The sequence below is a fragment of the Ranitomeya imitator genome, chromosome 4 (assembly GCF_032444005.1).
Source record: "Ranitomeya imitator isolate aRanImi1 chromosome 4, aRanImi1.pri, whole genome shotgun sequence".
NCBI classification, from domain to species: domain Eukaryota; kingdom Metazoa; phylum Chordata; class Amphibia; order Anura; family Dendrobatidae; genus Ranitomeya; species Ranitomeya imitator.
The window spans coordinates 18549037-18564878 of record NC_091285.1 but is presented as its reverse complement, the minus strand read 5'-3'; the positions used below and the strand labels follow the sequence as shown (position 1 = coordinate 18564878).

At 43.0% G+C, this 15842-nt stretch overlaps 1 protein-coding gene and 1 long non-coding RNA gene across 2 annotated transcripts in view; one reads left to right on the top strand and one right to left on the bottom strand.

Moving 5' to 3' along the window:
• The window catches only part of LOC138673909 (uncharacterized), an 81478-nt gene extending 72892 nt beyond the window's left edge, over nucleotides 1–8586 (bottom strand). Inside the window, exon 1 of the long non-coding RNA XR_011320366.1 lies at nucleotides 8506–8586. This is a non-coding gene — a long non-coding RNA (uncharacterized lncRNA). The remainder of the gene's footprint in view (nucleotides 1–8505) is intronic.
• Nucleotides 8587–10100: 1514 nt separating this feature from the next.
• Nucleotides 10101–13665, top strand: LOC138675178 (E3 ubiquitin/ISG15 ligase TRIM25-like). Its single transcript, XM_069763200.1, has one exon. The coding sequence runs from the start codon at nucleotides 10112–10114 to the stop codon at nucleotides 11717–11719; it is 1608 nt and encodes a 535-aa protein (XP_069619301.1). The 5' UTR covers nucleotides 10101–10111; the 3' UTR covers nucleotides 11720–13665.
• Nucleotides 13666–15842: the final 2177 nt, after the last annotated feature.

Here is a 15842-nt window from a genome sequence, read left to right as displayed (position 1 = left end):
CATTTCTTTTAGCTATTCTATTCTAACCTGTCAGTGTGATTTTACTGTACACCGCACTGAATTGCTGGCTTTTCTATAGAACACCGCTGCGTATTTGTCGCAAGTCACACTGCTGGTCCGTGTGTAATCCTTATTTTTCTAGCCCCCATAGACTTTCATTGGCGTATTTTTTGCACAATACGGTTACAAACGCAGCATGCTGTGATTTTCTACGGCCGTAGAAGACCTTATAATACGGATCAGTAAAATATGGCTGATAGGAGCAGGGGGCATAGAGAATTAATGTACCGTATGCAATCCGTATTTTCAGCACCTCTCTAACGTCCGTAAAACTCGCTAGTGTGAGACCGGCCAAAGGCAAAATTTTTCTATAAAGATCTACTTAGGGATTCACTGTTTATTTGAAATGTAAAGTTATTATATAGGAATATATGAATTAACATTGTTGAAAACAGAATTACGTTTTTAAGCTCTGTTTTTCTTGCTGGAAAAAGTTCATATTAATGACAAACTTATTTTCAAAGTTGCATCAAGATCTTCTTAGGGATACAGTGTTTATTTCAAATTTAAAGTTACTATATAGAAATGTATGGGTTTGCCTTGTTGAAAACGCAATTAAAGTTTAACCTCCGCTAATTTATTTTTAAATATAGTGAAGTGGAAAGAATACATTAAAAAAATTCAACTTTAGAAAAAAAAATACCATAGGCATAGGTATGGCAGAATATGGCGCATAAAGACTGAATCCCTAAAAAGATCCTAACGAAACTTGGAAGATAACCTTGTTGTACTAATATGAACTAATTCCAATTAAAAAAAACGGAGCTTAAAACCGTTATTACGTTTCCAAAAAATTTAACCCCTACATTCATGTATAGCAAATAAAATAAAAATAAATACATATGTAAATAAATTGGTTACTCTGCTTCAAATAGAGTGAAGTGGAAAAGAAAACTAAATTAAGAAAATGAAACTGTAAAAAAAAATCTAAAATAGGCATAGGTATAGATGAATACGACTAAAATATCTACCATAGGCATAGGTATAGGTTAATTTGGCACATAGGGTTTTAGTATGCACCGCGAGAAACACGTCCGTGTCTCGCATGTGAAATCCAAGCTCTGGCGCCGGCACTTGGGAGCGAAGCGTGCGGCCGCATAGCAACACATGGAGGCGCACGCTCCGCTCCCAAGTGCCGGCGCCAGAGCTTGGATTTCACATGCGAGACACGGACGTGTTTCTCGCATGTGTGATCCCGGCCTAAAGGTACCGTCACACTAGACGATATCGCTAGCGATCCGTGACGTTGCAGCGTCCTGGCTAGCGATATCGTCCAGTGTGACAGGCAGCAGCGATCAGGCCCCTGCTGTGATGTCGCTGGTCGGGGCAGAAAGTCCAGAACTTTGTTTCGTCGCTGGACGTCCCGCTGACATCGCTGAACCGGCGTGTGTGACACCGATTCAGCGATGTCTTCGCTGGTAACCAGGGTAAGCATTGGGTTACTAAGCGCAGGGCCACGCTTAGTAACCCGATGTTTACCCTGGTTACCATCGTTAAAGTAAAAAAAACAACCACTACATACTTACCTACCGCTGTCTGTCCTCGGCGCTCTGCTTCTCTGCTCTGGCTGTGAGCGCCGGGCAGCCGGAAAGCAGAGCGGTGACGTCACCGCTCTGCTTTCCGCCCGCTGTGCTCACAGCCAGAGCAGAGAAGCAGAGCGCCGAGGACAGACAGCGGTAGGTAAGTATGTAGTGGTTGTTTTTTTTACTTTAACGATGGTAACCAGGGTAAACATCGGGTTACTAAGCGCGGCCCTGCGCTTAGTAACCCGATGTTTACCCTGGTTACCGGCATAGTTGGTCGCTGGAGAGCTGTCTGTGTGACAGCTCTCCAGCGACCAAACAGCGATGCTGCAGCGATCCGGATCGTTGTCGGTATCGCTGCAGCGTCGCTAAGTGTGACGGTACCTTAAGTCATATGAGTGAATACTTATGAGTAGAGAGGAGAAATTTCCAGCTCTCGCCAAGACGTAAAATATTAGCAAATTTATTCCAGGGTCATAAAATCACAATAGGGAGGAATAAGGGTTTATTGGTTTCTGTTTGCAGTGCTGGATGTGTATAGGGGTCTTCTCATTGAAGCCACATTGTATATTTACTATTTCCTTATCATAAATTGGGATCCCCATCTTTATCCTGTACAACAGAATTATATATTCTCAGATATTTCTGACCATCTGAACCCGACTGTGGGTGTAAATTTTTGGGGGCTTGCCCTTATTGTTTTGATAATGATGCAATCAAATGACTGTACCTTATTTCATGCCACTTTGTATCACTTTTGGGGACATCAGATCTATATATGTATCTGCTGGATATTTTTGAGATTTACCGTAAGTAAAATATAATTATAATAAAATCAATTTGCTCTTCTGTCTTTATTTTCTTATATTGTGCTTCATTGTTACATTCCGTTGTTTCTCTTTGCACACTTTGATTACACAGCGTCATTGCTGAATGCATCTATGGTTCATGCACAGTTCTCGCCTCATCGTTATGGAGCATGTTACTGATATATATATATCCTACCAATAAGGGGTGCAGTAAAGCGATCACTGTGTCTTAGGCAAATTTCACAAGTTCTGACTTTTTTCCAGTACTGGAAAAACCAGTGTTATCAGGGATGCGTGTCATACTTCTGGTACGTGTAGTTTTAGGACTCATACCCATCACCCTTAAAAAAAATGGTCCAATTTCTGTCTAGAAAAGTGGGACGAGTGTCATGTGATTTTCATGCGAGTACAATCCGATTTCCATGCGAATGATAATCAAGTGCAGTGAGATTTTAACATGAACTTTTATATAGAGCAATGTCACTTACACATAGTTTTCCAAGGAAATATACTTCAAGATAAAAAAAAAAAAAATATATATATATACAAATACAGTTGAAAGTAGAAGCTTACTTCTACTATATAATTGTCTAAGGGTCACTTCCGTCTGTCCTTCCTTTCTGTCACGGTTATTCATTCGCTGATTGGTCTCGGCAGCTGCCTGTCATGGCTGCCGCGACCAATCAGCGATGGGCACAGTCCGGAAGAAAATGACCACTCCTTACTCCCTGCAGTCAGTGCCTGTCGCCCGCATACTCCCCTCCGGTCACCGCTAACACAGGGTTAACGCCCTCAGTAACGGACCGCGTTATGCCGCGGGTAACGCACTCCGTTACCGCCGCTATTAACCCTGTGCGTCCCCAACTTTTTACTACTGACGCTGCCTATGCGGCATCAATAGTAAAAAATGTAATGTTAAAAATAATTTAAAAAAAACAAACCTGCTATACTCACCCTCCGTAGTCGCTCGCGCCGGCCGCCATCTTCTGTTGCAGGTTCCGGTGGCAAAGATGGTATGTGAGAAGGACCTGCCATGACGTTACGGTCATGTGACCGTGACGTCATCACAGGCCCTGCACACCTGCGCTAGAAAGACCTGCCATGACGTCACGGTTATGTGACCGCGACGTCATCACAGGTCCTGCGCTCATACCAACCCTGGGACCGGAAGCTGCTGTGGACTACAAGGGGCCGTCGGAAAGGTGAGTATATGTTTATTTTTTAACCTGTGACAAACCTGGCTGGGCAATATACTACGTGACTGGCCAATATACTATGTGGCTCTGTGCTGTATACTACTTCGCTGTGGAATATACTACGTGGCTCTGTGCTGTATTCTACGTCACTGGGCAATATACTACGTAACTGGGCAATATACTACGTGACTGGCCAATATACTACGTGGCTCTGTGCTGTATACTACGTCACTGGGCAATATACTACGTCACTGGGCAATATACTACGTGGCTGCGCAATATACTACGTCACTAGGCAATATACTACGTGGCTGGGAAATATACTATGTGGTTGGGCAATATACTACATGGCTGGGCAACATACTACATGACTGTGCAATATACTACGTCACTGGGCAATATACTACAGGGGTGTCAAACTGCATTCCTCGAGGGCCTCAAACCATGCGTGTTTTCAAGATTTCCTTAGCATTGCACAAGGTGCTGGAATCATTCTCTGCAGGTGATTAACCCCTTCGTGACATGCGCCGTACTAGTACTGCGCTGCCGGCACTGCATTAGTGCCAGCAGCAGTACTAGTACGGCGCACCGATCGATCACCGATCACCGATCACCGATCGCGGGCATTTAACCCCTCTGATGCCGCTGTCAGTAGTGACAGCGGCATAGAGGGGGATCGCGCAGGGACGGGGGCTCCCTGCGCTCTCCCACCGGAGCAATGCAATGAGATCGCGTTGCTCCGGTGACCCGGAAGGAGTCCCCGGATCCAAGATGGCCGCCGGACTCCTTCCGGGTCATGAAGTGACCTGTCTAGCCGGCGCCTGCTGAGAGCAGGCGCTGGAAAGCCAGCTAAACTGCATGTCAGATCGTTGATCTGACAGAGTGCTATGCACAGTGTCAGATCAACCATCTGATCTAATACAGAAATGTCCCACCCTGGGACAATGTTAGAAAGTAAAAAAAAAAAAAATCCCCAAATAAAAAAAAAAAAACATTTCCCAATAAATCCATTTATTTATGTAAAAAAAACAAAAAAAAACAATAAATGTACACATATTTGGTATCGCCGCGTCCGTAACGACCCGCTCTGTAAAACTATCGCACTAGTTAACCCGTTCAGTGAACACCGCAAAAAAAAAAAAAAAAAAAAACAAGGCAAAAAACAACTCTTTATTATCATACAGGCGAACAAAAAGTGGAATAACACGCGATCAAAACGACGGATATAAATAACCATGGTACCGCTGAAAACGTCATCTTGTCCCGCAAAAAAAAAGCCACCATACAGCATCATCAGCAGAAAAATAAAAAAGTTATAGCTCTCAAAATAATGCGATGCAAAAACAATTATTTTTTTATATAAAATAGTTTTTATTGTGTAAAAGCGCCAAAACATAAAAAAAATTACATAAAGGAGGTATCGCTGTAATCGTACTGACCTGAAGAATAAAACTGCTTAATCCATTTTACCACACGTGGAACGGTATAAACGCCTCCCCCAAAAGAAATTCATGAATAGCTGGTTTTTGTTCATTCCGCCTCCCAAAAATCGGAATAAAAAGCGATCAAAAAATGTCATCTGCCCAAAAATGTTACCAATAAAAACGTCAACTCGTCCCGCAAAAAACAAGACCTCATATGACTCTGTGGGCCAAAATATGGATAAATTATAGCTCTCAAAATGTGGTGATGCAAAAACTATTTTTTGCAATAAAAAGCGTCTTTTAGTGTGTGACGGCTGCCAATCATAAAAATCCGCTAAAAAACACGCTATAAAAGTAAATCAAACCCCCCTTCATCACCCCCTTAGTTAGGAAAAAATAATAAAATGTAAAAAAATGTATTTATTTCCATTTTCCCATTAGGGCTAGGGTTAGGGCTAGGGTTAGGGTTGGGGTTAGGGTTTCAGTTATAATTGGGGGTTTCCACTGTTTAGGCACATCAGGGGCTCTCCAAACGCGACATGGCGTCCGATCTCAATTCCAGCCAATTCTGCTTTGAAAAAGTAAAACAGGGCTCCTTCCCTTCCGAGTTCTCCTGTGTGCCCAAACAGTTGTTCCCCCCAACATATGGGGTATCAGCGTTCTCAGGACAAGTTGGACAACAACTTTTGGGGTCCAATTTGTCCTGTTACCCTTGGGAAAATAAAAACATAGGGGATAAAATATCATTTTCGTGGAAAAAAAATATTTTTTATTTTCACGGCTCTGCGTTATAAACTGTAGTGAAACACTTGTTGGTTCAAAGCTCTCACAACACATCTAGATAAGTTCCTTGGGGGGTCTAGTTTCCAATATGGGGTCACTTGTGGTGGGTTTCTACTGTTTAGGTACATCAGGGGCTCTGCAAATGCAACATGACACCTGCAGTCCATTCCATCTAAGTCTGCATTTCAAACGTTGCTCCTTCCCTTCCGAGCTCTGCCATGCACTCAAACGGTGGTTCCCCCCCACATGTAGGGTATCAGCGTACTCAGGACAAATTGGACAATAACATTTGTGGTCCAATTTCTCCTGTTACCCTTGGGAAAAAAAAATTGCAGGCTAAAACATCATTTTGTGGAAAGAAAAAATGATTTTTTAATTTTCACAATGCTACATTCTAAACTTTAGTGAAACAATTGGGGGTTAAAAGTGCTCACCACACATCTAGATAAGTTCCTTAGGGGGTCTTCTTTCCAAAATGGGGTCACTTGTGGGGGGTTTCCACTGCTAAGGCACGTCAGGGGCTCTCCAAATGCGACATGGCGTCCGATCTCAATTCCAGCCAATTTTGCATTGAAAAGTCAAATGGCGCTCCTTCCCTTCTGAGCTCTGCCATGCGCTCAAACAGTGGTTTATCCCCATATATGAAGTATCGACGTACTCAGGACAAATTGCACAACAACTTTTGGGGTCCAATTTATCCTTTTACCCTTGGGAAAATAAAAAATTTGGGGCAAAAAGATCATTTTTTGTGAAAATTAATATAAATTTTTTTTTACGGCTCTACATTATAAACTTCTGTGAAGCACTTGGAGGTTCAAAGTGCTCACCACACATCTAGATTAGTTCCTTAGGGGGTCTACTTTCCAAAATGGTGTCACTTGTGGGGGTTTCCACTGTTTAGGCACATCAGGGGCTCTCCAATCGTGACATGGGCTCCGATCTCAATTCCAGCAAATCTTGCATTGAAAAGTCAAATGGCGCTCCTTCCCTTCCGAGCTCTGCCATGTGCCCAAACAGTGGTTTACCCCCACATATGGGGTATCAGCGTACTCAGGACAAATTGTACAACGACTTTTGTGGTCCAATTTCTCCTGTTACCCTTGGTAAAATGAAACAAATAGGACCTGAAGTAAAAATTTTGTGAAAAAAAAGTTAAATGTTCAATTTTTTTAAACATTCAAAAAATTCCTGTGAAGCACCTGAAGGGTTAATAAACTTTTTGAATGTGGTTTTGAGTAACTTGAGGGGTGCAGTTTATAGAATGGTGTCACTTTTGGGCATTTTCTGTCATATAGACCCCTCAAAGTCACTTCAAGTGTGAGGTGGTCCGTAAAAAAATGGTTTTGCAAATTTTGTTGCAAAAATGAGAAATCGCTGGTCAACTTTTAACCCTTATAACGTCCTAGCAAAAAAAAATTATGTTTCCAAAATTGTGCTGATGTAAAGCAGACATGTGGGAAATGTTGTTTATTAACTATATTATGTGATATAACTCTCTAATTTAAGGGCATAAAAACTAAGAGTTTGAAAATTGCTAAATTTTCATAATTTCCGACAAATTTTTGTTTTTTTCACAAATAAATGCAAGTCATATCGAAGAAGTTTTACCACTATCATGAAGTACAATATGTCACGAGAAAACAATGTCAGAATCACCAGGATCCGTTGAAGCGTTTCAGAGTTATGACCTCATAAAGTGACAGTGGTCAGAATTGTAAAAATTGGCCCTGTCACTTAGGTGAAAACAGGCTTTGGGGTGAAGGGGTTAAATTATCACCTGTGCAATGCAAGGAAATCCTGAAAACATGACCTGTTTGCAGCCCTCGAGGAATGCAGTTTGACACCCCTGATATACTACGTCACTGGGCAATATACTACGTGTCTGGGCAATATACTACGTGGCTGGACAATATACTACGTGGTTGGGCAATATACTACGTGACTGGGCAATATATTACGTGGCTGGGCAACATACTACGTGGTTGGGCAATATACTATGTGACTGGGCAATATAATACGTGACTGGGCAATATACTATGTGACTGGGCAATATACTACGTCACTAGGCAATATACTACGTGTCTGGGCAATATACTACGTGGCTGGACAACATACTACGTGGTTGGGCAATATACTACGTGACTGGGCAATATACTACGTGACTGGGCAATATACTACGTGGCTGGGCAATATACTACGTCACTAGGCAATATACTACGTGTCTGGGCAATATACTACGTCACTGGGCAATAAACTAAGTGACTGGGCAATATACTATGTGACTGGGCAATATACTACGTCACTAGGCAATATACTACGTGTCTGGGCAATATACTACGTGGCTGGACAATATACTACGTGTCTGGGCAATATACTACGTGGCTGGACAATATACTACGTGGTTGGGCAATATACTAAGTGACTGGGCAATATACTAAGTGACTGGGCAATATACGGTACTATGTGACTGGGCAATATACTACGTGGTTGAGCAATATACTACATGGCTGAGCAATATACTACGTGGGCTGTGCAATATACTACGTGGCTGAGCAATATACTACGTGGGCTGTGCAATATACTACGTGGCTGGGCAATATACTACGTGAACATGCATATTCTAGAATACCCGATGTGTTAGAATCGGGCCACCATCTAGTAGTAGTATAATGCACTCCATAGTACAGCTTTTTTTAAAGTTTCTCCTTACCTGGCCGAGGTCCAACTGTGTCCTCTGCTACATTCATCTGAGATGTGAACCGTCATTCTCAGCGACTGCGAGCTGACATCATCTGCCAGCCTGTGATTGGCTGGTGGCTGTTAACTGTTGCTGTGCGGGAGGAATCTGCGGAATCTACTGCACGATCAGTAACTGAAGCAGCAGGATTCTGCCGCTGGGCCCCGGTGAGCAGAAGAGAGGGAGCCCGCTGCTGGCCCCCTCTACTCGCCGGGCCGCATATTCCAGTAAGGCCCTGATGGTGGCCCTGATCACTGTATGTTGGGGCACTGTGTGTGTCACTGTATGTGGCGGCACTGTGTATATCACTGTATGTGGGAGCACTGTGTATATCACTGTATGTGGGGGCACTGTGTATATCACTATGTGGGGGCACTGTGCGTGTCACTGTATGTGGCAGCACTGTATGTGGGAGCACTGTGTATATCACTGTATGTGGGGGCACTGTGTGTGTCACTGTATGTGTGGGCATTGTGTGTGTCACTGTATGTGTGGGCACTGTGTGTGTCACTGTATGTGGGGCACTGTGTGTGTTACTTTATGTGTGGGCACTGTGTGTGTCACTTTATGTTAGGGCACTGTGTGTGTCACTATGTGGGGGCACTGTGTGTGTCACTGTGTGTGTGTCACTGTATGTGAGGGCACTGTGGTTGTGTCACTGTATGTGGGGGCACTGTGTGGTGTCACTGTATGTGGGCACTGTGTGTGTGTGTCACTATGTGGGCACTGTGTGTGTCACTGTATGTTGGGGCACTGTGTGTGTCACTGTATGTGGGCACTGTGTGTGTCACTGTATGTGGGCACTGTGTGTGTATGTGTGTCACTGTATGTAGGGGCACTGTGTGTGTCACTGTATGTTGGGGCACTGTGTGTGTATGTGTGTCACTGTATGTGGGCACTGTGTGTGTCACTGTATGTTGGGGCACTGTGTGTGTCACTGTATGTGGGCACTGTGTGTGTCACTGTATGTGGGCACTGTGTGTGTATGTGTGTCACTGTATGTGGGGGCACTGTGTGTGTGTCACTGTATGTGGGGGCATAGCCACATGTGGAAAGTAAGTGGATCATTGCATTCCTGTGTGTGCGGAATCCCAGCGATTCCGCACAAGGAATGAACATGCTGCATTTTTTCCGGGAACGCGATTCTGCCGCGGAAAAAACGCAACATGTGCACAAAAATTGCGGATTGAATTCTAATAATAGGATGCTTAATGTATGCGCTTCTTTCGTGGTTTTATCGCGTTTTTATAGTGAAAAAAACACAAAAAATCCTGAACGTGTGCACATAGCCTTAGTGCTATCCAGTGTTTGTGGATCAAATTGTGAGTTCGGTCATTCATATTGCATGTATTATCGATATTGTCCATGTCGGCTTTCAATATATCCAATCCTTTTACATGTGACCACAATGTAGACACGAAATTTACAGCAGCTATAAGATGTGATTTTCACAAGTGTCCATTAACAGGTTAATAGTAAGTGACCTCCTGCTCCTCAGCCCTCCCCTGTGTACACAATATAAAGCCCACCCTTTTGAGCGGGAGAATTGTAGTTTATTTTCTCACTTCCTCTGTCAGCCATGGCGTCTGCTGATCTGAGAGAAGAGCTGGACTGCTCCATCTGTCTGAGCACTTATACAGATCCTGTAATGCTGAGATGTGGACACAACTTCTGCCGGGTCTGTATTGGTCGTGTGCTGGATACACAGGACGAGTCTGGAGTTTATTCCTGTCCTGACTGCAGAGAAGAGTTTCAGGAGCGACCGGCACTGATGAGGAACATAGCTCTGCGAAAAGTAATGGAGAAATTGCTGTTTACTCCACCAACACAGATGGAAAATGGGGTCTTCTGTATTTACTGTGTGGACTCTCCGGTACCTGCTGTTAGATCCTGTCTACACTGTGAGGCTTTTCTGTGTGATAAACACCTGAGAGTTCACAGCAAATCACCAAAACACGTCTTATCTGATCCCAGCACTTCTCTGGAGAAAAGGAAATGTTCTGTCCATAAGAAGATCCTGGAATATTACTGCACTGAGGACGCGGCTTGTATCTGTGTCTATTGTTCAGCAGGAGAACATCGGGAACATCGAGTAGAGATGCTGAATGAGGCCTCTCAGAAGAAAAAGAAGAAACTGAGAAATGTCCTCCAGAAACTTATCACAAAGACCAATGACATCGATGAGAAAGTCCAGAGTCTGGAGAAGCACAGGAGAAAAGCTCAAGAACAAGCAGCTGGAGAAGCCGAGAGAGTCACTGCCCTGTGTACAGACATCAGGAGACGAGTGGACGACCTGGAGAAGAAGGTCCTGAGTGAGATCTCCAGGCAGGAAAAGGAAGAGTCACTGTCACTGTCTGCTCTGATCCATCAGCTGGAAATAAAGAAGGACGAGCTGTCCAGGAAGATGAGACACATTGAGGAGCTGTGTAACATGACGGATCCACTGACTGTCTTACAGCATCCACACACCGGTGACTTGTGTGATCCTGAGGAGGAGGGAGGTGATGAGGACACAGGAGGACATGATAAACAGCTCCATGATGGAGATGACCTGGATGTGGCTGTGATCTCACACACATTACACACATTATGTGAGGTAATATCAGGCATAAGGAGCGGGATCTATGTGGTGAGTCCTGCAGACATATTACTGGATGTAACCACAGCTCATAATAATCTCCATATATCAGACGACCTGAAAACTGCGACCTGGCTAGGAGAGAATCAGAAACGTCCAAAAACAGCAGCGAGATTCCAGGATAATCAGGTGATGAGCAGGAGAGGATTTACCTCAGGACGACATTACTGGGATGTGGAGGACAGTGGAGCAGTGGTGTGGAGGGTTGGGATGTGTTATCCCAGTATGGACAGGAGGGGGCGTCAGTCATTGCTTGGGAATAATAACAAGTCCTGGGGTTTGGAGAGCTATGATAATAAGTATTCATTTATACATGACAGTGAAGAGATTCTGTTACCTGATGAGATCTCCAGTGATGGAGTCAGGATATGTCTGGATTATGAGGCCGGGCAGTTGTCCTTTTATGAGCTGTGTGACCCCATCAGACACTTACACACCTTCACTGCCACCTTCTCTGAGCCCCTCCATGCTGCATTATATGTATCTAATCATTCTATAACGATATTGGGGGGAAGCAGAAACTGGAAGAAACGATCATTCATGATCTAAAATTTCCACCAGAGACTGCTGGATTATTCTCTAATGGGATTAATATAAAGGATTACATTTGATGATCCCTATATGACTGCGGCCCTATGACTATATCACATGGGTGGATTATCTGTTGTGTAGGCCCTTGGTGATTACATTTAGCTGTATATTAGAGATGATATTGGAAGTTTGGGGACTGATGCCAATGTGCGGCTTTATAGTCCTTGTGGATAATTTACCTGTGTGTCATAGCCATTATTCCTAGTAATACCTCGAGTACTAAACAAACTATATTTTAAACATGTTTTGAAATGAGGGTAAATTTACGCATTGAACTAAAGGTTCATGAAAATCTGCCTGAAAATGTGTTTTATTGCAAATACTGCGACAGGTATGGCTGCGGACCTTAGTCTTTCCATAGCAGTGAGTAAGGCTGTGTGCCCATGTTGCGTTTTTTTTTTTTCATGCGTTTCTGCCGTGTTTTTTCCTGCAGCGTAAATGCTTAAAAACCGCATTCCCATGCAATCCTATGGGATACCGCAGTTGCTGTGCCCATGCTGTGGATTTTCCCGCTGCGGAATCGCATAGCGGTATAATCCGCAGCATGTACATTATTTCTGCGGAATCGCGGCGATTCTGCAGCCATAGGATTGCATTGAACGCTCACTTTACGCATATGGCTATGCCCACCATGCGTAAAGTGAGCGCTTCGTGTGCGGATGATACCCGGGTCTGGAGGAGAGGAGACTCTCCTTCAGGCCCTTGGGAACCATATTTCTGTAAAAAAAAATAATTAAAATAAAAAATAGGGATATACTTACCTTCTGATGGCCCCCGGAGTCCTCCCGCCTCTCAGTTGTGCACTCGGCGGCTTCCGTTCCCAGGGATGCATTGCAAGAAGGACCTGGGATGACATCGCGGTCACTCGACCGTGACGTCACAAAGGTCCTTCACGCAAAGCATCCCTGGGTTACGGAACGTACTAGGAGCACCGCTGAGGAGATCGGGGGCCATCGGAAGGTGAGAATAACTATATTTTTTAATTTTTTTTATTATTTTTAACATTCTATCTTTTACTATTGATGCTCCATAGGCAGCATCAATAGTGAAAAGCTGGTCACACTTGTCAAGCACTATGCTGATAACCTGTGTGACCAACCTGTCAATCACTTTTCCAAGCGATGCTTCAAATGACTTGGAAAACGCAAGCAATCTGCAAGCTAAAAACGCTTGTGTTTTGCAGGAAAACGCATGCGAATTCCGCATGCGTTTTACCCGTGGCAGAGAGTTGTGGAAATGCTGCGGACATTTCCGCAGCATTTCTGCAACGCGGGCACATAGCCTAAAAGTTGCTGTGAAAATGTGACATTTCTGCAACAGATTCTGCGCTGTGCAGATTTGTATCTGATGCAAAACCTTTCTATACTGTGAGTAGATTGTGATTGTTAATATACTATTCTTACATTGTACTTTACATTGTTGCAGATTCTAACATTTCTCATACATAGAGGTCATTGTGCAGGATGTGATCACAGAGTAAGTCATATGAGTGAATACTTATGAGCAGAGAGGAGAAATTTCCAGCTCTCGCCAAGACGTAAAATATTAGCAAATTTATTCCAAGGTCATAAAATTACAATAGGGAGGAATAAGGGTTTATTGGTTTCTGTTTGCAGTGCTGGATGTGTATAGGGGTCTTCTCATTGAAGCCACATTGTATATTTCCTATTTCCTCATTATAAATTTGGATCCCCATCTTTATCCTGTACAACAGAATTATATATTCTCAGATATTTCTGACCACCTGAACCCGACTGTGGGTGTAAATTTTTTATTGTTTTCATAATGATGCAATCAAATGACTGTACCTTATTTCATGCTACTTTGTATCACTTTTGGGGACATCAGATCTATATATGTATCTGCTGGATATTTTTGAGATTTACCGTAAGTAAAATATAATTATAATAAAATCAATTTGCTCTTCTGTCTTTATTTTCTTTTATTGTGCTTCATTGTTACATTACGTTGTTTCTCTTTGCACACTTTGATTATACAGCGTCATTGCTGAATGCATCTATGGTTCATGCACAGTTCTCGCCTCATCGTTATGGAGCATGTTACTGATATATATATATCCTACCAATAAGGGGTGCAGTAAAGCGATCGCTGTGTATTTGACAAATTTCACAAGTTCTGACTTTACCAGTACTGGAAAAACCAGTGTTATCAGGGATGCGTGTCATACTTGTGGGACGTGTAGTTTTAGGACTCATACCCATCACCCTTAAAAAACGGTCCAATTTCTGTCTAGAAAAGTGGGACGAGTGTCATGTGATTTTCATGCGAGTACAATCCGATTTCCATGCGAATGCTAATCAATTGCAGTGAGATTTTAACATGAGCTTTTATATAGAGCAATGTCACTTACACATAGTTTTCCAAGGAAATATACTTCAAGATAAATAAATATATAAATATGCAAATACAGTTGAAAGTAGAAGCTTACATACACTTTATAAAAAGAGACATCTGCATGTTTTTTTCAATACCTAACATGAAATCAGAATAAACCTTTCCCGTTTTAGGTTTACCATAATTATTAATATTTGCCAAATGCCAGAATAATGAGAGAAAGAACGTTTTAAAGGGAACCTGTCACCCCGTTTTTTGAGATTGCATCTCGGCTTTGGGAAAATGGCGGCCGCGATCTCTTCTGCGCACGCGCGGCATCCCGCGGCCATTTTCCTGAACCCCCGTGCAGCAGAGCACTACATCTGCGCACGCGCGGCCCCAGGAAGATGGCCGCCCCCACCGATGAAAGGGATGACAGCGCAGATCGCGCGCTGTGTCTTCACGTGGGCGCAGGGACCTTGGACATGCGCACACCACTACGCCACCAACGGAAAGCTGGGGAAGAAAAGAGCGCTGTGAACACGCCCACCCGACCTGACCAGCCTGATTGACAGGCGAAAACGGCGACTTTGGTAATGTATTTCTCAGCATACATGGGGAATCAGGGTACACTACATACACTATAGTAACGCACAGCACAGGCCCTATTTAACAGTATTTATATCTCAATCTCAAAAAACGGGGTGACAGGTTCCCTTTAAGGCATTTTTATTACTTACTGCAAAGTCAAAAGTTTACATACACATTACAATTTGGTTCCATTGCTCTTAAACTGAATGACTTGGTACAGTCGTTTGGGATTTCCTTCCTCAAGCTTCATCACAATAGTTGGTCGGAATTTGGGCCCATTCCTCCTGACAAAACTGGTGTAACTGATCCAGGGTTGTAGGTCGCCTTGCTTGCACCGGCCTTTTCTGCTTTGCCCATACATTTTCAATATGACTTAGATCAGGGCTTTGTGATGGCCGCTCCAAATCATTGTTTTGGATTAATGGCTTCTTCCTGGCAGAGAGGCCTTTTAGCCCATGATGATACAGTACTCGTTTCACTGTGGATATTGAAACAATCTTACCGACTTTCGCCATCATCTTCACAAAGTCTTTTGCTTTTGTCCTTGGGTTGATATGTACATATCGGACCAAAGCACGTTCATCTCTGGGACACAGAACCCATCTCCTTCCTGAGCGGTATCATGGCTGGACATTCCCATCTTGTTTGCAATTGCATATAATTGTTTGTACTGATGAACGAGGTACCTTCAAGTATCTTGAAGTTCTACACAAGGATGAGCCAGACAATATGGACAATCCAGAATTGCTAAAATGTAAAGTGCTATGGAATATGTGGTCGCTATAGAAATAAAATTATTATTATTAATAATAATTGTTTAAAGGCATAGTAATCTTAGTGTATGTAAACTTTTGACTTTGCAGTAAGTAATAAAAATACCTTAAAACATTCTCTCATTTTCTGGCATTTAGCAAATATTAATAATATAATTATGGTAATCCTAAGTGACCTAAAACGGGAAAGGTTTATTCTGATTTCATGTCAGATATTGAGAAAAACATGCATTTGTGTCTTTTTATATCGTGTATGTATACACCCCATAGTAGTATAATGCACCACCTAGTTATATATAGTAATATAATGCACCCCATAGTCATCTATTGTAGTATAATGCACACCATAGTCATATATAGCAGTATAATGCACCCCATAGTCA